A 22,058-nucleotide genomic window follows, 5' to 3' on the forward strand; every position below is an offset into this window, starting at 1 on the left:
AGTATGCAGCTGTGTAGTAAATATACTGTTAATGTTGTATAAATATTAAAAATTAAGTTTCCAATTAACATGTTAAAAGTTATGGTAAACAGCCTTCTATAATAGCTTATGCAACTGTGCCCCAAAACTGACTTACTGATTAGCTTTTCATCCAAGTTATGTATCTTGTATCTCTGTATCTTTTTTTGAATGATTTATCCATACTTGAGGCTATTTCCTTATAGGTTCTGAGAAATGGTACAGTAAAAAGATCAAATTCTTCAAAATGATCTTCCAAACAGTCAAAGCAATGCCAACTGCCACCGGCAATGCTTCAGTGTACCTGTTTCACCCGCCTCACTAGTACTGTATATTAATAAATCTTGTTATTCTTTTCCCCATCAAAGTATTTCATTTTAACTTTGTACATACTTCTTCCCATTTTCAACACATATCAGGACATACCCCATGTGATGCACAATCAAGTTTTACTGAAAGGTCAAGGGCATGCCAGACAGGGAGCGATTACCTGGAAGGCTATGAGATAGCAGAGTGCAGCCAGCTCCGAGAGCGCGCGCCACTGCACGTCACTGTGCTGGCCCATCTTTAGCAGCAGCGACCCAGCGTGCATGTAGAAATGTCCTCTCACTTCCAGGAACGTAGCAAAGAGCTCCTCGTTTTCACCTGCACGAAACTTCACAGACTGAAGAGCACTATCGAAACTGGAATATTAAAGTATTAAATAGGTGTTAAACTACTGCACTGTGAATAATTCCGTGTCATTATTTAATTCTAAATAAAACTGAGAAAGGAATTTACTTCAAGCATCACCTTCCACACCTAACTCCCAACAATCCATTGTTTTATGAATTATGAATCATTGAGTGCTTCGTGTTATTCGACATACTTCCTATATTTCAAGCTTAACCTCCAAAATGTCTTATTCCAAAACATCTTCTCGATCATATAGTTTCATTATTTAATTCAAAGTTGAAATTTCTCACAATAAACATGCCATTTCACATTATAAGTAAACAACTAAGACACATGCATTATTAATACAAAAACTGCTTTTACTATATGTTTAACTACAGAGTTAAATTAATTATAAATCTCACTATGATTTGTAATCTACATACTAATCAGTACTTTTTAATCCTAATGGTCCTCAGAATCTTCATTTTCTAAGAAAATCAAAAGCAAACACTTAATAGAAATGTGAACAATGATTTTGAAGTAGATTATAATAAGAAATCTGAGCAACAGATTATTTCTTCTAGCCTGTGAACTTCTGGAACTTGAAGAAGGTGTCAAGACTCCTAAAAGAGGTATGTGTAGTAGTAGTATCATAGCACCAAGAAATCATCTTTCTCACCACTTTCTCATGGGACCAAAAGTTTTTAAGTATATAACCATGTCCACTTCCCCCTAGTCCTAAATATTTTCTAAAATCATCAGCAAGTTTGATTGAGTCTTTTTGGCTACTCCCTCATACTACCTATATGAAGACACCAAGTACTTCCTCAAGAAAACGACTTACTCTCCTACACCCCAGTGAAAAGAACTCCCTGCCGTGTCAGATGGGGGAGGAACCGTTACTTTTCAGAATGAGAGTGTACACCAAGGAGCAGCAACCTTGTCCATCAAGGACCCCATGCTTATGTGGCTCTGAGGGCACAGCAGCTCTGCCACAGGGCTCGCCTCCACCGCTGCAGTGCGCGAGCACACAGCTGACATAGCAGGAGGACAGCTGTGTCAGGGGAGCCCCACTCACAAGCAGGTGGTGAGCCTGGTTTAGCCCACGAGCTCTAAATTGACATACAAATCCAACTGACATGTCTGTTCAATGGAATTTATTTTAATCAAGTGGAGACACTGGTCCTCAGAATTATGGAAGAGCAACGAGGATGTGCATTTTCAGGCTCAACTCTTGACTAAGCATGCCAAAACTAGATGCTTAATTACAAGAGTTAACAAAGAACAGTAATAGAGTTCTCTAAGAATCAGAGTCTCACAAAACCAATTATAATACTGCCCCCAAAGAGGGTTCCTTTTAAGTAGTTCACCATGTTATTAAGTATTACCTCTGGACATTACAGAAAAAATGACATTAAATTGTTTAGACGAATGAACACAGACATCTGTAATTTACACTGAAGTGCTCTCTCCAGGTCGGCCTACCTCTCCAGTAATTCTCTGCTCTCCTGTGCATCTCTCATGGACAGCGTGAGAAGCATCAGGTTAGCATAGGCTACAAGTAAGTCCTGACTGGTTGTTCGCCAGTTATTTTTATCAGACTCCAAACACTGTGAAGATTCCAGGTATTCCTGTAGTGCAAAAAGAACTCTAAGTTACAAAACTGTATCATGTGTTACAAAACTCAGTGTTTTACGACTACAAACCCCTTTGCCCATTCACAGGCTGAAAACCCATGTTGGTTTTAGATCAGCCTACAAAAACACCAAAAAATACACAAACGTATTTCTCATATTTATCTCTTGAATCCGCTCATTGTAAATTGAAATCATGCTGGTAAAATCAGCTCATTTCACAGCTGCTACACATAAACGAAAGAGACTTAGGTCCTGGAGGGCAGTGATTAAATACAAAGGGACACATGGTAATTGTGAGACCCAATAGCCCTTACCTACCTTAAGGGTCTGTACTACACAGGAATTCCACTCTAAACTTGAGCGCAGGGCTGTGTTCCTCTCTGCCTGGTGGCAGTGGGCCACAGCATCCCTCAGCCTGCTATTGGAGCGATACAGCTCCACCAGTCGGATGTTCACGTGTACATCATCAGGCCTTGCATAAAGTTCTGACTGAATCAAGTCGAAAAGTTTATTCCATCCATCTTCACCTTTACAATCTAAAAGCTGTTCCTATTTATAAAGAACCATGAATTAGAGAATCATCTGTGCAATTTTAAAAACATCATGGCTCCTATGAGTACCATCCCACTGTGTCTGGCTTTAGTCAATTCCCACCCTACATACCTCATTAGTGCCGTCAGTCACTTCCAGAAGCTAAACCTCCAGAAAATACATGGAGAGAACCATCTGGGACTACAGAGCAGCAGGAGGGCCTGGACTCACTCAGAACATCCTTGCATGCCCCTGTCATGACCAGAAGGGACCCTTGCACCCACGTGTCCTCACCCTCCATGTGCTCTGGATCTCAAGGCTGCTCAGTCCCCGCTCCCACTTCCCCACTGTGGAGCTCCTACTGTGCCACCATCTCCTTGGTCTTCACTTTTCCCGTTACTGAACGACAGTGCCATTCCAAAACAGCTGCCATCACTTATCGATCAGTCTATGTACAGGTGGAGGAGGTGGTGACCGACTCACTCCCAGACTCACTGCCAGCATCATCGCCTGATCATGCCCCTCCTCCCCCAAAACTGTTTATAACATTTTACTAAAGGATGTGCTACCTGGCCACGCCTCCCACTCCTCCTCATCAGCACCTGGAATAGAACTACCTTCATTTATCCCTAAGATACATCACTACAAGCAGCACAAGACACAGGAGAGCCTGGCCACTCTGCTGTTTCACAGCTTCACCTTCACCACTCCACACCAGCCTCAGCCATCCATGTGGCAAAATCCATACTCTGAACAAACCACTCAGACCACAACAACCCTCTCATTCTCTCACCGCCCTGGGGCTAGCACAGCCTCACTGCCACATCTTCTGTCTCTTCCGCGTGAAAAGGTCCTTTTAATTTTCCATAAAACACACACATACACTTTCCTTCCCTGTCAAGCTAAAACACCAGAGTCTCACATCCAATCACTCCCTACTTACAGATAGAGCCCTCAGTTAGCTCTCTCTGCCCCTCCCTGGAAGCCCCCATCCCGGCAGTCTCCACCCCGGTGCACTAACAGATGAGCATGTGAAGGGCATCTGGAAGCATGGGGAATTACAACCAGGCCAACTGATTCACCTTTATAATCTTAAACCACCAGACTGGCAATGCCTAGAAAAAAGTTCTAGTTTACTTCTAAAGACTCATTTTCTCCACTCCCTGAAGAGTTCACTTCATACTCCTCTTTCCTCTGACCCTCTCTTTAGGATCTCTGCTCATCCTCCATGGAGAAAATGGAAGCCATGGCCTGTAAGCTTCACTTCCCCTTCCTGCACTCACCTCCCGACCATCGCCCAGTGGTGCTGTCATCAATCTCCTCCTGGACCAGTTCCATAAATTTATACCTGGTCTATAACTTCAAAGAAGCCCTAGACATCAATTACATGTTTAAAATTAGGTAAAAGACCAGCACCATTACAGATGTTTTTCAAAAACTCTACTCTCAAACCCAAAAGAAAGCCTTCCTATCAATGATATTTTTGTTCATTAAAGAAGTGCCAAAAAATTAATCTTAAGTAAGCTTCAACTTCTAGGAGAAACAGAATTATTCTGCTTAATAGTTACAAATTTCATGGATTTCTAGGCCAAAAGTTCCAGGAAAAATATCTGACATAAGATTTATTAGTTTTAGACAACATTATTTTTAAAGTCATTAAAGAAAATCAGGATGCTTCACCAACAATTAAACTTTTGTTACACCGCAAGAAAACAATCCCCTCCCATTAGACACATAGTCTATAACACCACTGTCACCAAACGGAATGGACTCTTGTGGCCAACGAAGAAAGTCATGACCAATGAAAAATTATGTTTGAGGCATGAAACAAAGATACTAATAAGGTAAACAAATCTGCACTATGAAACAACATTTTTGATTAATACTTAAAACCCAGATGCTTATCACAGGGAGAAAAAAAAATGTTACTAGTATTTAACCTCCCAGGCTTTTAAAGACACTTTTGATTTAAAAATCTGTACACAATTGTTTTATACCTGATATGTAATAGCTAAAAATTGGAAACACAGAATTTCCTCCCAAAGTAAATGGTTCAATGGTGGAACATACCCGTATGAGGACATACTACTCAGCAAAAACCAAGGAACCTATCCTGACACATACAACTTGAAAGGTCTCAAGGGCACCATGCAGAATGAAGAGCCAACTGCAAAAGGTCACATGATGCCTGCTTCTATTCATATGACATTTTTTAGTTACAAATTATAAAGACAGAGAACAAATTACCAGTTGGCAGAAGCTAAGGATGATAGGAAGGAGAGGTGAATGTGATCACAGAAACGGAGGCATGAAAGACACCCCCATGGTGATGCAGTGCTGGATACGCATGTCTACACGTGACGGGTGGAACAAGGACTACACGGGTACTGCACCCATGCCAAACCCTGTGGTGACTGTTCAACAATCCCAAGATGGAACCACCATTGAACCATGCACTTTTGGGGGAAATTCTGTGTTTCTGATTGGATGGAGCACACTCAAGACCTGTCTGTACAACCTCTGAAACTTCCTGAGAAAAATCTATAATTATTTCAATAAAAAACATTTAAAAATTCTATTGGAAACACGTACAAATGAGGGATAAAAACAATGTAAATGAGAATTCCCCGCTTTTCCTGCAGGGGCCCTGGTTTCAATCCCTGGTCAGGGAACCAAGATCGAACAAGTTGCACAGCAGGGGGAACCAATAGACAATTAAAATTACAGTCAAAATTCTGTTTGTCTAGCACATTTTGGAAAGTCTTTCTCCAAGAAGTCTCCTAGTAAACTATATTTCACTCAGTAAAGAATAACATGAAGAGCCAGTTAATACATTAGCAACAAATTTCTATCACTTTTAGTAGTCACCTATAACACACCAGAGAAACTTTTAACTTCTGCTTAAAAACCTCACTATCCTATAACACAGTCTTTACCAAATTTACATAATGGTTCTTTAAAACTGCCACCTTCTGGGTAATTTTCACCCCATGAAGTGAAACTTTTATACCAGACAGAGCGCAATTTATAATAAATCTCAGCTCCACCATCCACTAATAGCTAAGGAACAGTAGAATCCCTAAAACAGTAACCACTGCGAAGGTAGATGAGATGTCACTTGGAAAGCAAACTGGTTCCTAGTGAAACAGCACACTGTGACACCTCACACACTGTGGAATGGCCATCACCTCCACAGTGACAATTACTCTGCCTCATGCACACTGCAGTACTATTGCCAATGGTCACAGCTCTTATGTCACACCCCCAGACTTATATACAACTAACGGTCTATACCCCTACAACTAAAGGTCTATACCCCTAGGATCCCCATCCCCCTCCCCGCCACACCAGTTTACAGCTTACTACTTAAGTCATTTAAATTCCAAGTACTAGCAATAGCTGTGTCTTTAACTTTTCTCCAACTGCTTTTATTATATGCTTTTTCTTCAGTTTTTTTTTACCTTTAGTTTATAAATTGCAGGACTTCCTGGAAAAAGTTTAGCTGCTCGTTCAACCCAGTATTTAGCTCTTCCATCAGTAACGTCATTTTTACAGAGCAATTCTGCAATCTTCAACACAAGATCTTTCTGTGTTGGGTTTAATTCCACTGAACGCTGATACCAAAAACAATTAAGAAATTAGTAGGATTCCTAAAGTTTATACATTCATACACAAAATTTAAAAACTCAACAAGTACTCCATTACAAACTATTTCTAAATGACAACACGTTACTTCAAAGTTGTTAAAATTAAACTGTCTGCAAGTTTTTTGAAAATGAATAAAAATTTTTTTATTTGGTAAATGCAAAAAAGAAAAGGAAGCAGGGAAGGAAAGGAACCATGCATTTCTCACTAAAGTAAACTTAAAATTTACAAGTGTTAACATTCTTTTCCAAGTGCTAACCTCTCCATGACAAAATACTTTGGCACTCTTTGGGCCAAATATTTTAAAATCTGTTTCAAGCTGTTTTGCTTAATAGTATGATGATATGAGTGCTTGTTTTCAAGACATCCATAAAACATACCTGATTTACTACATAAATTAACCTGGACATTATGTGTGTGGTTATGTTCTAACCTTATACAGTTTACCTTGTAACATTCAACAGCTTTCTCTATGTTTTCCTCCACTTCGTAAAGAAGACCGAGAAATCTGTGAGCTTTGGGATCCCTTTCTTGCACATTAATATATGTAGATATATATCTGTTCAGAAATAATAATATAAAAACAATCTTTAAAATACCACATTTAGAACTGTGTTTAAATGCAGAGAGAATATTTTATCCTAAGCAACCACTAAACTAATTACTACTGTTTTCTGATGAACACCACTATTTACTTAGAGCAGAGTACGCAGAAATTCAGAAGCATCCACAGGAAGAAACAGACAGCACCTAGACACACACACACACAGTCGACAGCAGCTAGACACAAAGTCAATAGCACCTACACACACACACACACACACACACACAGTCGACAGCACCTAGACACAAAGTCGATAGCACCTACACACACAAAGTCGACAGCACCTAGACACAAAGTTGACAAGCACCAACACACACACCCACACACACAGTCGACAGCACCTAGACATACACACACAGAGCTGATAGCACCTAGACACACACACAAAGTCGACAGCACCCAGACACACATACACATACAAAGTCAAGAACACACTCACTTTGTCATTAAACGCTACCTTCACCAAAAGTTTTACTCAGTGCTATCCACTCATAAGAAATGAACACCTAAGTTACCTTTTTTCTATTACACTTTGGTAAAGCACTACAAAGTTTTGCAGAGAAATTACAAAGTGATTACAGTAAATATTTAAGTTATCATAATGCAAAATACTAAAGAGCACTAATTCCCAAACAACCACTAAGATAATCTGTTCATCTTTTTTTTTTTCTGTTTATCTTTTAAACAATAACATCTAAGGGGACTGCACAGGAGTCACTCAGTATACCACCAAATGCACATGACTTGACTACAAACAAGGATCTTCTAGGCCCAGTGAACGGTATCACAGGAAGAATCAGACCACAGATCAACACTGGAGGAAAAAGTGTCATTTTATAAAGTAAGGAACTATCGCTGCTAGGTCAATAAAGGTGCTAACATTTTCTTATCAAAATTTTCAACTTCCCATCAATGCCTTCAATAGCCTACCTCCCTCTTAATTTCCAGCTTTAAGCTACTGAAAGTCAGGAGATCAGATCAACAACCTTCTTGGCCTTGGAGGGTCACTCACTAGTAGTCAACTAAAGTTATCTCTGACACAAGCTATTCTCCCGCCCAGCAATTAGTTTAACCTTATACTCACTGCTATTTTTTAGCTGATGAAAGTAGCAGAAGGCTAACCAGGAAGAAATCAAGATGTAAGCATGGTTCTCTTTTATTCTAACCTAAAACAATCTCTAGAGAAAGTTTAATGCCAGACAATTTCTTGTCCGAGGTAGGGACAAGCAGCAAGCATGTAGAAAGCATCATTCTAGACTCAATCTTCACATAATCCACTCCTGTCCTCACCATCAATCTGAGGGATGAATCCCTCATTTCCAGGACATACTTAGGAAGAACTGCTAAAACACCCATTTTTATCCATTTCAAAGAAGAACATAAGAAAACGCCCTGGTTTTAGACTTAAGGCTAGTTGACAGTTTGGTACTTACTTTTTAGCAAGATCATATTCTTTAGCTTCATAATACAGCTTTGCAAAATAGAATCCTTTCATTGACTTCTAAAAAAAAAATTAAGAATTATTTTATTCTTTGTATTTGAATTTTGCATATTTTTCATAAGAATTAAAATCTGTTGTAATAATGCTAACACCCACTCAGTATTCTTGACTGAAAAAAATCCCATGGACAGAAAAGCCTGGTGAGCTAGAGTTCATGGGGTCACAGAGTTGGACAAGACTGAGCACAGAAGCAACCTAGCGCTTAAAAGGTAAAAACTGACTGGAGAAATGCACACATGTTCTAAAATCATGAAACTACGTCTAATTCTCATGAAACAACAAACAAATTTAAGAAAAACAAGACAAGATGACATCAGAAATTAAGAACTTATATATCAGCAAGAAACCTTAGGAACCGTGTGGTGTTCCTCTCACTTTACAGCGAAGTAAACAGACAGAGCCCACTTCCCTGGCGGAGAAGGTACACCAGAGAGAGACCTCACTTCTCCTGCCATATGCACGCCTTTATGGGGGAAGAGTAACAAAGTACTGCAGAGCCACTGAGGCACTGGGGCTTCCGGGTCCAGTTACCCACCTCTCCACAGACCATTATCTTACACTCAAAGAGAGAGGCAGAAATAAAATCTGCCTCTCCTGGTATTAATTCTCCTGGTAATAATCCAAGTCCACACCCTGGTTCTTTTATGTCTACAGGCTCCAAAGTCCAGGATGCTGGAGCACACCAGATGGTGTCATATGCACATGATTAAAGTACAGAGCATCAAACAACTTATTTTGAAAATGACAGAAGGACACAGAAAAATAAAAATCAATGTATTATGTGAAAAAAGCAATGTTTTCATTTACTGATTTTATTTCTAAAAAATATGGATGTTAGATGTTGCTGTGCCTACTAGTCTCCAGGCATCATTCTGAGTGCTGGGGAACTGGCAGTAAACAAAGTCTGTCTTCAAGCAGGAAGCTTGCACTTCAGGAAGGGTGACAAGCAGACAGTAATCTCCATGGAGGCAGGACAGAATGCTCTTACAGCACCTCATCAGTTCTCTACAGAACACCACATTTTGACAAAGCTACAACCAGTACTTATCCCAAAAAGCACAGGCACCCTAACAGTGCCTATCTAGCTGGGAGTTTCTTCTCCCTTAGCTAGTGAGGGTGGAGGCGCACAGACAAGGCATCACATATTTTACACAATGGGAAAGAGACAGGTTTGTCAGGGAAGGTCTTGGGAAGGGGGATATTTGACTAGAAATCTGATTAATGTGCAGAAGTGGTTACCTGGGGCAGGTGAACTGCAAAAATTTAACACTGCTTCACTGTTTACTATGAAGTATTTCCATTTTCTCCTTTTTGTGAACTCTACAGAAGACACTCCTGAATGGCACCCATCTTCCTGAAACACTCTTCTCCTGTCTTCAACAAACACAGGTTCTCCTCACTTCCCTTCTACCATGGTGGTCGTTCCCTCTCCAGCTTCTCTTCTCTCTCAGAATGTCTCATCTGGGATATATAATCCATCTCACTGAGGACTACCCTGACTCCCAGATATGTGTCTTTGATTCTCCTGAGCTCTAAATTTATGTGCAAATGATCAAGATGTGATAGTTCTACCTTCAGGGTTATCTCAATCCACATTTTTCTACATCTCTACTGCTCCTGTCAAAGTCCAAGCCTGCTATCACCTCTCTGTGGGATGACTGAAATGGCTATTCCTGTCTCCCTCTCAAAGTTAATTTGTCAAAACATAACACAAATGACACTGTAAACCCTTTTTTGCCTTCCATTACACGTTGAAAATATCCCTATTTCTCACCAAAGACTAGCATAACACAGCATCTGCCTGGCTCTCCAACTTTACCTTGTCTGCCCCATGCATGCTATGGTCTAAAACCAGTGACTAAAACCAGAATTCAACTGTCCAACTGGGGCAGCCCTGAGAGTCTGTTTAATATAAACAAAGGTAACAGTAGGTACTGATATGATATGGTTTCTGCCCAGTACATTCAACGTCAGAGTGAAGAAATTCAATGAAGTCAAATGAATGGCAGAGTAACTATGATTCTCTTCAGGTAGCCAACGCTTCATCATCTAATCAGAGACATGTATGAATTCATAACCAAGATTCTCACTAACCAAGTCAAAGGATAGCTAGGGGCAGTGAGTCTGAGGATCAGTTGAGGAAGAGCACCCGGCTGGGTGTGCATGCCTCATGTCTGCACAGGAAGACACGAAGAGCAGAGCGAGGGGAGGGTCCCCAGCGCCACTCACCTCCCCTGCACACCATGGAGGTTAGGTCCAGTACACCTATCAGAGCATCACACAAGTATATCTTAAACCAAGCTGAGTAGGGAGTGAAAATTCCAGTGAAGCAAACAGGAAGAACTCATTTTATCTAGATTTTCACTAGGATTAAAGAACCTGAAAGTGGGTTCTCCCAATCCTTTTTATCTTCTTAGCTTTAAGCCAAGGTTATCAGAAAAGTTACCATACTGGCTTTAGGCAGTCAAACATTGAATTGGTCATGTCCTGCTATCCTTGTAGAGAAACTCATCTACCACTGGATCATTCACTCAGTAACAGAACTGCGTTTACATCTGCACTCAATGTAAACTGGGTTTAGACCTTCATGAGACAGGTTGGTTTTACTCTAATGGTAACGGTTGTTTCCTTAATAAGCCTCCTCAGAATAAGAGGAACCATGGTTCAGACAATGCGGGCATAGAGTTTGCCTGAGGAGCAACCGAGTCAAACAGAACATCAGTGAGGTTCTGACTGAATGTTTCTAAGAATCCCATCTAGGCAGGACAACAGAGCCGCAACAGGTGGTGTTTCAGATGGCAATGAAGCTATAAAGAGACATGAAGGAAACTTAAACCAATCCAAAAAGGCTACATTCTTAGGATTCCAACTATATTACATTTTGGAAAAGGCAAAACTACGTAGACAGTAAAAACGTTAGTGGTAGCCTGGGTCTGCAGAGAAGAAGGTACGAACAGCAAAACACAGAGGATCTTTAGGGCAGTGAAGCTACTATGTACGACACAATAACAATGAATACATGTCTTTATACATTTGTCAAAACCCATGACTGTACACCATCAAGAGTGAACTCTAAGGTAAACCGTGGACTTTGGATGAAAATATTTAAATTCATCAACTGTAACAAGTGTTCTATACTGTTCTAAATGCTGACACTGGGGCAGGCAGGACGAATGTGGGAAAATTACCTTCATTACAATTTTGCTCTGAACTTGAAACTGTTCTAAAGTCTACTAAAAAAAAATTTAACTCTAATTTTCCACAAAGTACCCTCAGCAAAATGAACCAAGAACACATTAAAACTATTATACACCATAACCAACAGGAATTTTTGTCCGAGGAATGCAAGGTTGAATTCATACAAGACAATGAGTTAACTAATACATCACATTAAAAGAACAAAGGCAATAAACTGCAAGACCATGTCAAGTGCCATCAAAAGGAAAACAGTGTGTGACAAAATCCAACATTCATTCATGATAAAAACTCTCAGGAAACGGATTCTCTCAGAAAGCAAAGAATATCCTCAACATGATCAGTTCAGTTCAGTTGCTCAGTCGTGTCCAACTCTTTGCGACCCCACAAAGCGCAGCACGCCAGGCCTCCCTGTACATCACCAACTCCCATAGTCTACCCAAACCCATGTCCATTGAGTCGGTGATGCCATCCAACCATCTCATCCTCTGTCGTCCCCTTTTCCTCCTGCCCCCAATCCCTCCCAGGACCAGGGTCTTTTCAAATGAGTCAGCTCTTTGCATCAGGTGGCCAAAGTATTGGAGTTTCAGCTTCAACATCAGTCCTTCCAATGAACATCCAGGACTGATCTCCTTTAGGGTGGACTGGTTGGATCTCCTTGCTGTCCAAGTGACCCTCAAGAGTCTTCTCTGACACCACAGTTCAAAAGCATCAATTCTTCTGTGCTCAGCTTTCTTTATAGTCCAACTCTCACATCCATACATGACCACTGGGAAAACCATAGCCTTAACTAGACAGACCTTTGTTGCAAAGTAATGTCTCTGCTTTTTAATATTCTGTCTAGGTTTGTCATAACTTTCCTTCCAAGGAGTAAGTGTCTTTTAATTTCATGGCTGCAATCACCATCTGCAGTGATTTTGGAGCCCAGAGAAATAAAGTCAGCCACTGTTTCCCCATCTATTTGCCATGAAGTGATGGGACTGGATTCCATGATCTTAGTTTTCTGAATGTTGAGCTTTAAGCCAACTTTTTCACTCTCCTCTTTCACTTTCATCATGAGGCTCTTTAGTTCTTCTTCACTTTCTGCCATAAGGATGGTATCATCTGCATATCTGAGGTTATTGATATTTCTCCCGGCAATCTTGATTCCAGCCTGTGCTTCCTCCAGCCCAGCATTTCTTATGATGTACTCTGCATATAAGTTAAACAAGCAGGGTGACAATATACAGCCTTGACATACTCCTTTTCCTATTTGGAACTAGTCTGTTGTTCCATGTCCAGTTCTAACTGTTGCTTCCTGACCTGCATACAGGTTTCTCAAGAGGCAGGTCAGGTGGTCTGGTATTCCCATCTCTTTCAGAATCTTCCTCAACATGATAAAGGTCATTAATGAAGAGATCACAGCTAACATCATGTGCAGAGCTTCCCAGGTGGTGCCAGTGGTAAAGAATCTGCCTGCCAAGCAGGAGATGCAGGTTCAATATCTGGGTCGGGAAGATTCACTGGAGAAAGAAATGGTAAGCCACTACAGTATCCTTGCCTGGGAAATCCCATGGACAGAGGGACTTTTGTAGAGGATTTCTGGCAGGCTATAGTCCATAGGGTCACAAAAAAGTCAGACATGACTTAGTGACTAAACAACACCAATAGCAACACCACACTCAATGATGAAAGATTAAAGGCTTTCCACTTAAGATCAGGAATGGCTTTTGGTGCTTCTATTCAACACTGAGTTGGAAATTTTAATCAGAACAATTTTAGACAGAAAGAAATTACAAAAACAAAACTGAATTGAAAGGAAGCAGCAAAACTATCAATATCCATAGATGATGCAATCCTATATAAAGTCCCAAAAAATTCACAAGAAAACTACTATAGCTAAAAAGCTAATCCAGCAACACTGCAGGACACAAGATTAACACAAAACAGTCAGCTGTGCTGAACAAGCAGAAGAGTGAATTGATAAAGCAATTTCAGTCACAAAAGCTTATGAAAGAATCAAATACCTGGGAGTAAAGTTACCCAAGGAGGCACAAAACCTGTATGCTGATAAACTTACAACACTGCTGAAAGGAATTAAAGACCTAAATAAACGGAAAGGTGTGTTCATGAATAGGATGACCTAATATTACCAATGGGTGAATACCACCCAAAGGAATCTACAGATTCAATGCAATCTCATGAGAATTCCAACAGCCTTTTTTGAAGAAACAGAAAGGTCAATCCTCAAATTCATAAGGTATTATAAGGGGCCCCAAACACACTCTAGAAATAGAATGAAGTTGAAAGACATACCACTTCCCCAATGCAAAACTTAGTACAAGACTCCATCAATCGAAACAACATGCCACTGACCTAGACCAACTAAACAAAATTGAGAGTTCAGAAACAAACCCATAAAGCTATGGACAATTAATTTCTGACAAGCATGCCAAGTCTATTCAGTGGAAAAAGAACAGTCTCTTCAATAGACGGTGATGATACAATTGATTTTCCACGTGCAAAAAAATGAAATCACACACCCTTCCTCACACCATGTATACAAACTAACTCAAAATGGGTCAACATTAAGAATTAAAATTCACAGAACTCTCAGAAGAAAACATAGGGTTAAATCTCCGTTAGCTCACATTTGGCAATGTACTCTTAGATATAATATCAAAAGCATAAGAAACAACAAATAAATGAGATTCATTAAAATTAAAAACGTTTTGCATCAACTGACATTACAAAAAAAAGTGAAAGGAAAACTTATAGAATGAGAAAAAACATTTGGAAATTATATCCAAAATATATAAAGTATTTCTACAACTCAATAACAGACAAATATTCAATTAAAAAGCCCAAAGCAAAGGGCTTAGGTAGCTACTGCACTGAAGATATGCAAATGACCAATAAGCCATGCAAAGATGCTCAACATTATTAGTAATCGGGAAAATGCAAATCAAAGCCACAATAGAAAACCCCCTACCAGGATGGCTCTAATTTTAAAAAGAAGAAAAAAAAAAGAATGTAGAGAAATTGAAAACCTCTTACTCTGCTGATGGAGATAAAAAATGGTGCTGCCACTATGTAAAACAGTTTGCAATTTATCTAAAGCTAAACACAGATTACAACCCAGCAATTCTACTCAAGGGTACAAATTCAAGAGTTAAAAACAAAATCTCAAACATGTTCTCAGCAGCGTTACCCACAATAGCCAAAAGGCAGAAACAACTCAAGTGTCCTTCAACAGATAAAGGAATAAACAAAATGTGGTCTATACAGACAATAGATTAATATTAAGTGGCTCAGATCACACGACTGTTATTGCAAAATTCAGACTTAAATTGAAGAGAGTAGGAAAAACCACTAGGCCTTTTAAGTAGGACCAAAATAAAATCCCTTACGATTATACAGTAGAAGCGACAGAGTTAAAAAAAAAAAAAGTGACAAACAGATTCAAGGGATTAGATCTGATAGTGTGTCTGAAGAACTATGGATGGAGGTTTGTACCACTGAACAAGACAGTGATCAAAACCATCCCCAAGAAAAAGAATGCAACAAGGCAAAATCGCAGTTTTAAGGAGGCCTTACAAATAGCTGAGAAAAGAAGAGAAGCAAAACGCAAAGGAGAAAAGGAAAAATGTACCCACCTGAATGTAGAGTTCCAAAGAATGGCAAGGAGAGATAAGAAAGCCTTCCTGAGTGATCAATGCAAAGAAATAGAGGAAAACAATAAAATGGGAAAGACGAGAGATCTCTTCAAGAAAATTAAGAGATACCAAGGGAACATTTAATGCCAAGTAGAGCACAATAAAGGACAGACATAGTATGGATCTAACAGAAGATATAAGAAGAGCTGGCAAGAATACACAGAGCTATACAAAAAAATCTTTCCCTGATCCTGGGAAAGATTGAGGGCAGGAGAAGGGGATGACAGAGGATGAGATGGTTGGATGGCATCACCGACTCAATGGACATGGGTTTGGGTAGACTCCGGCAGTTGGTGATGGACAGGAAGGCTTGACATGCTGCGGTTCATGGGGTCGCAGAGGCGACGCGACTGAACTGAACTGAGAGAAAAAAAAGAACTTAATGACCTAGGTAACCACAATGGTGTGATCACTAACCTAGAGTTAGACATCCTGGAGTGTGAAGTCAAGTGGGCCTTAAGAAGTATTATGATGAAAAAAGCTACTGCAGGTGACGGAAATCCAGCTGAGCTATTTCAAATCCTAAAAGATGATGCTGTGAAAGTGCTGCACTCAATATGCCAGCAAATTTGGAAAACTCAGCAGTGGCCACAGGACTGGAAAAGATCAGTTTTCATTCCAATCCCAAAGAAAGGCAATGCCAAAGAATGCTCAAACTACCGCACCACTGCGCTCATCTCACATGCTAGCAAGTTAGTGCTCAAAATCCTTCAAGCTAGGCTCCACCAGTATGTGAACTGAGAACTTCCAGATGTACAAGCCGGATTTATAAAAGGCATAGGAACCAGAGGTCAAATTGCCAAAGTCCAATGGATCACAGAAAAAGTAAAAGAATTCCAGAAAAACATCTGCTTCATTGACTACACTGAAATCTTTGACTGTGTTGATCACAACAAACTGGGAAAAGTTCTTAAAGAGTGAGAATACCAGACCACCTTACCTGCCTCCTGAGAAACCTGTATGCAAATCAGACATCAAACAGCTGACTGGTTCAAAATTGAGAAAGAAATACATCAAGGTTGTACACTGTCACCCTGCATAAGCTTATATGCAGAGTACATCACGGGAAATGCTGGGCTGGATGAATCACAAGCTGGGATCAAGACTGCTGGGAGAAATATCAACCACCTCAGATATGCAGATGACACCACCCTTATGGCAGAAAGAGAAGAGGAACTAAAGAGCCTCTTGATGAAAGTGAAAGAGTAGAGAGAAAAAGTTGGCTTAAAACTCAACATTCAAAAAACAAAGATCATGGCATCTGGTCCCATCACTTCATGGCAAATAGATGGGGGGAAAAAATGGAAACAGTGACTTTATTTTCTTGGGTTCCAAAATCACTGCAGATGGTGACTGTAGCCATGAAATTAAAAGACGCTTGCTCCTTGGAAGAAAAGCTATGACCAACATAGACAGCATATTAGAAAGCGGGGACATCACTTTGCTGACAAAAGTCAGTATAGTCAAAGCTATGGCTTTTTTCCAGTAGTCATGTATATATGTGAGAAAAGTGAAAGTGAAAGTCACTCAGTCATGTCCGACTCTTTGCAACACCATGGCCTATACAGTCCGTGGAATTCTCCAGGCCAGAATACCGGAGTGGGCAGCCTTTCCCTTCTCCAAGGATCTTCCCAACCTGAGGATTGAACCCAGATCTCCCTCATTGCAGGCAGATTCTTTACCAGCTGAGCCACAAGGGAAGCCCAAGACTACTGGCAGTGGGTAGCTCATCCCTTCTCCAGATCTTCCCCACGCAGGAATCAAACCAGGGTCTCCTGAATTGCAGGTGGATTCTTTGCCAACTGAACTATGAGGGAAATTGGACCATAAAGAAGGCTGATGGCCGAAGAATTGATGCTTTTGAGCTGTCATGTTGGAGAAGACTCTTGAGAGTCCCTTGGACAGCAAGGAGCTCAAACAAGTCAATCCTGAAGGAAATCAACCCAGAATATTCATTGGAAGTACTGATGTTGAAGCTGAAGCTCCAATACTTTGGCCACTGGGTATGAAGAGCCAAATCACTGGAAAAGACCCTGATGCTGGGAAAGACAGGGCAGGAGAAGGGGTGACACAGGATGACTTGGTGGTGGCTCAGACGGTAAAGAATCTGCCTACAGTGCGGGAGACCTGGGTTGGGAAGATTTCCTGGAGGAGGCATGGCAATCCCCTCCAGTATTATTGCCTGGAGAAACGCCATGGGCAGGGGAGCCTGACGAGGTGCAGTCCATGGGGTCGCACAGAATCAGACAAGCCTGAGAGACTAAGCACAGCACATCTCACTAAAAGAGGATTATCTTTAGATAATTAAACAACAATTATTAGAGACTAACATACAGAATCATGAAATTTGGGGGAAACCTGATCATTTCTATCTCCAGTCGCCTCATTTTACAGGGAACTGAAGTCCAGTAGGTTAAGTGTCTTGTTGAAGCATACACAGCCAGTAAGGAGCACAGCCTTACTACATAGCAGGACAATCCAGTTCCCTCAGTGCTGCTTTCCATGACACTTCACACCACTAGAAGCAAATACCTGAATTCACTTAAGTTGCTAAGCATCAACTGATGTGGGGTTGAAAACAGGACGATTCAGACTCGAGAGACACCACACTGCCCTTCACCTTACACAGTCAACAGACTCCCACTCTCACATACTCCTTGCAAAAAGGTGAAGCTAATGGGTTTGTTATAAACTGATGGGCTCCAAATTTGTGGATTCCTGACAAGGGTGAGGGCGAGGGTTACAGAGAGGACAAGTAAAGTTGAGGTACCCAACAGTGAGTTCCTAATCCTGTTCTCTTGGAAGGTTAGGTTAAAGGAAATCTATCAAAATATACAACAGAATAAACAAAGAGACAAAAATGTGGATGACCAAACCAGAACCAACTTTCAGTCAATGAGAACATCAGAAAGATAATAGAAAAAAAAGAGGGAGAGAGGAGAGGAAGAAAAAATGCTCAATGAAATACAAGATGTTCCAGAAGTGAAGGAAATAAGTTTGTCAACTGAAAGAAAACTTCCAGAAAATCTATAGGCTATCAAGAGCAAGAATCACATATAACCTCCAACAGTACACTGCAATTATGCAGCAATGCTCTCAAAATTGAGAAAAAAATCATTTCAAACCTAGATTTGACAACCCAACTAAAGATTAGGTAAAGACATCTTTTGTTAGTAGAAAGGGTTTAAAATGGGGAAAAGTAGATCAACAAAGCAAGGGTTAGGGGCACTGACCCTCTGCACAGTTGAGAATCTATGGATACCTAACAGTCGTCCCCTTGTACACACACACACACACACACACATATACACACACTCTCTCTCTCTCCCTCCAGAACCCTGGCTCCTCCATATCCAAGCTTCCACATCCTCATATTCAGCCAACTGTGGATCCCATAGCACTGCTCTACGCATTCATCGAGAAAAAACACCAAACAACCCCTTCATGTAAGTGGATCTGTGCTGTTCAACGAGCAACTGTAATATGTATATTACTCAGAAGTATGACATACAGATGTTTAAGGTAGAACAAATAACCAACAGCTGTCAAGCTGCCTCTGAGAAGCAGGAAATCGGGGGCGTGGAGTAGAAAGTCAACTAGATATAAAACTAAGAAAACTAAATAGAAGCCATCTGGGGGAAAAAAATGAAGTGACATTTTCAATAAAAGCAAAAGCAGGTGTTGGTTGTGTATGCTCAGTCTTGTCCAACTTTTTGAGACCCCATGGACTGTAGTCCGCCAGGTTCCTCTGTTCATGGAATTTTCCAGGCAATAATACTGGAGTGGGCTGCCATTTCCTCCTCCAGAGGATCTTCCCGACTCAGGGATGGAACTTGCACCTCCTGCATTGGCAGGAGGATTCTTTACCAACTGTACCACCTGCGAAGTCCTAACAAAATCAAAAGCAGGTGTAAAGGAATAGAAAATAGCAAAACAAAAGACGAAGTAAAGAAATGAGTGGAAGCCTGGGAAGATATATGACTATGGACCCATCACAGCACTTAGAATTTGGATAACTCAGAAAACTGGTCTGTTCCAACATGGCCAGTGTCTGCCCAACTGGGCAGACACCCTAATCTTTTTATACTCTTCACAGCCACTTTCTCTGCTCCCTCCATCATCTCCCTCCCAACCTGTCCAAAGCACCATGTTCTGTCATTTCACTCACACCTACGATTACAGCATTACTGTCATGTGTTCCAAAGTTTTTGTTTATTTTGTTGTTTCAGTTGCTAAGTCATTTACAACTCTTTGGACCCCATGGACTATAGCCCACCAGGCTTCTCTGTCCATGGGATTTCCCAGGAAATACTGGAATGGGTAGTCATTTCCTTCTCCATGGGATCTTCCCAACACAGGGATCAAGTCCAAGTCTCCTGCACTGGCAGGTGGATTCTTCACCACTGATCTACCTGGGAAGCCAGGAAGACCTAATATACTCTTACCAAAGTCTAATTTAAAAGTTTCACAGTTCATTTCTTGAGGTTAACCAGGATCCCGAGGGCAAGGGACCTTCCAACTCTGAACACCCATCCCCGATTCCTGGAGATCCACCCCAGGACCGCCTGAGAAGCAAGCCTTTATCAACTCTGCACCTGAGGCCTCCCTCAGTGTCTTGCTATTTTAGGGTGTGTGCTTAATCTTTCAGTCTTGTCCAACACTTGTGACCCCAGAGACTGTAGCTTGCCAGGCTCCTCTGTCCATGGGATTCTCCAGGCAAGAATACTGGACTGGGTTGCCATTTCCTTCTCCAGGGGATCCTCTCAAATAAAGGAATCAAACCCTGGTCTCCCTTATTGCAGGCAGACTCTTTACTAAGATACAAGGGAAGCCCCATGAAGCAACTGAAACAAAACAAATTAAAAGTTTGCTATTTTAGCACCAGATATTAAACCACTGAATCTGGGGATTCTTTTTACTCTCTGCTTCTCTAGAGGTCCACCTAGGACCTTGTCCTGCAGTCTCTCTCCAGGACACTGACTATCAAAGTTTTCTCCTGATGTTCATTAGCTATCCTTCAGCTTGTACAACAACTGGGACTCCAACCATAGCAGAAGTGCTTCTCCTGCAGGAAGTGGAATCGGTCCCCCAGTGGCTGTCCCCTAACCCTCTCCTCCTGCCACCAGAAGCCTTTCCTCCTGGTCTACGCCCTTGAGATCCAGGTATCAGGCTGCTAAATTTCAGGGACCTACCTTTGGGTTGTCTCCCAGAATATATGGTCTAACCATAGCTAGATAAGGGATGTTAACTCCTTGAATTATCATTTTAAACATTTCCATTATGATTAAAGCACCTCTTTTAGGTCTTTATCTGGGACCAAAAGTTATCTACTGCACTTGCTAATCAATATCCCACTGAAGTCCCCAGGTTCAAACGTCAATGATTTCTCCTTGTCTGAGGAAAAACATCTGGTTATAATACTCTTTATAAATGTAAAAGAGGTGACAATAATAACCAATCCTTAAAGTTTTGTGCCCACTCCTCTTTGTTGATGGAAAAGTTCCCTAGTTCAAAGAACATTCTAATTCCTGTCTAGACAGTGGTTTTTACGCTTTGGAGAGCCAGGGTCCCCACTAAAAACTTCTTAAAAGCGCTAAACTTGCTTTAGAAGAAGAAAAACAACAACAACAAAAAAACGGCCACATCAGTTTCAGGGGCAGAGAACAATTAATGAGCTTCCGTTTTTGACTCTGTTAGGTACATTTGTATTCACAGCTATGCCAGCAGCTTGAAGTTACTATCTGAAGGTTGGCACCTATTCCCCTCCTCCAGACGCACAGGCTGTATCCTAAAAGAAACGAAATCACACCCACTGCCAAAATCCTGCTGAGCTACCATGTGCCCCCGGAAAAGTATCTTTAATCTCCCCAGGTCCCAACAGCCACAGGGTTGTCGGGAGCACAAAGTAAAATAATGTATGCCTAACATGTAGTAACCAAGACACTATTACGGTGCCGTTACAATCCTGACTGTTCACTGGTTTTGTTTTTAATTTCCTCATACATCTTTATTCGCATAGGCTCCGGCCCAGAACACCTGGAATGACTACCCCTGTAACAGCCACATCTACTGAGAGCTTACCACGTGCCAAGCACTGCCCTAAACGTTTATCATGGCACATCCTAAAAACTCCTATTGATACCCTAACTCCCAACCTATTAACGAAATAAGCGGCAATTGTCTCGAATCCCATAGCGCGTGCTTGGCGGAGCTGCGACTCGGCCCTGGGCAGCGACTCCGGGTCCAGCGCCCCCTTCGCCCACCCTCTGGCATCAAGGTCCGCGGGATCCGCTAGGCACCCAGCTAGCTATCTACACCGGAGATGGCAAAGTACCCCGAGAGGCGTCGTCGGAAGGCCAAAGAATCTACCCCAGAAACAAGGCCCGGAAGGAAATTCAGAACCACCGGGACTCCGTTGAAAAACAAAATGCCCGGAAAGCAGTTTCCAAAGCGGTGAGTGTGAGACGGCGGGGCGGCCGCGCCGCTGCGTGGAGGCCAGGCCGCCCGAGCGCCGGGAACGAACAGCAGGAAACGAAACAGGAAGACGAGAAACAGAGAGCGCCAACGCCCGCCCG

General features: G+C 41.4%; 1 protein-coding gene across 2 annotated transcripts in view; it reads right to left on the reverse strand.

Annotated features, from left to right (window-relative positions):
* The window catches only part of LOC110142965 (E3 SUMO-protein ligase RanBP2-like), a 57,926-nt gene that overhangs the window by 35,591 nt on the left and 277 nt on the right, over nt 1-22,058 (reverse strand). For both annotated transcript variants that reach the window (XM_020902434.2, XM_070478958.1), the window contains exons 2-7: nt 8,526-8,593; nt 6,936-7,047; nt 6,305-6,457; nt 2,631-2,861; nt 2,161-2,306; nt 509-701 (exon numbers count right to left, since the gene is read on the reverse strand). In XM_020902434.2, the coding sequence (XP_020758093.2) occupies nt 509-701; nt 2,161-2,306; nt 2,631-2,861; nt 6,305-6,457; nt 6,936-7,047; nt 8,526-8,593 (903 nt within the window). The remainder of the gene's footprint in view (nt 1-508; nt 702-2,160; nt 2,307-2,630; nt 2,862-6,304; nt 6,458-6,935; nt 7,048-8,525; nt 8,594-22,058) is intronic.

The sequence above is a fragment of the Odocoileus virginianus genome, chromosome 2 (assembly GCF_023699985.2).
Source record: "Odocoileus virginianus isolate 20LAN1187 ecotype Illinois chromosome 2, Ovbor_1.2, whole genome shotgun sequence".
Lineage (NCBI taxonomy): Eukaryota > Metazoa > Chordata > Mammalia > Artiodactyla > Cervidae > Odocoileus > Odocoileus virginianus.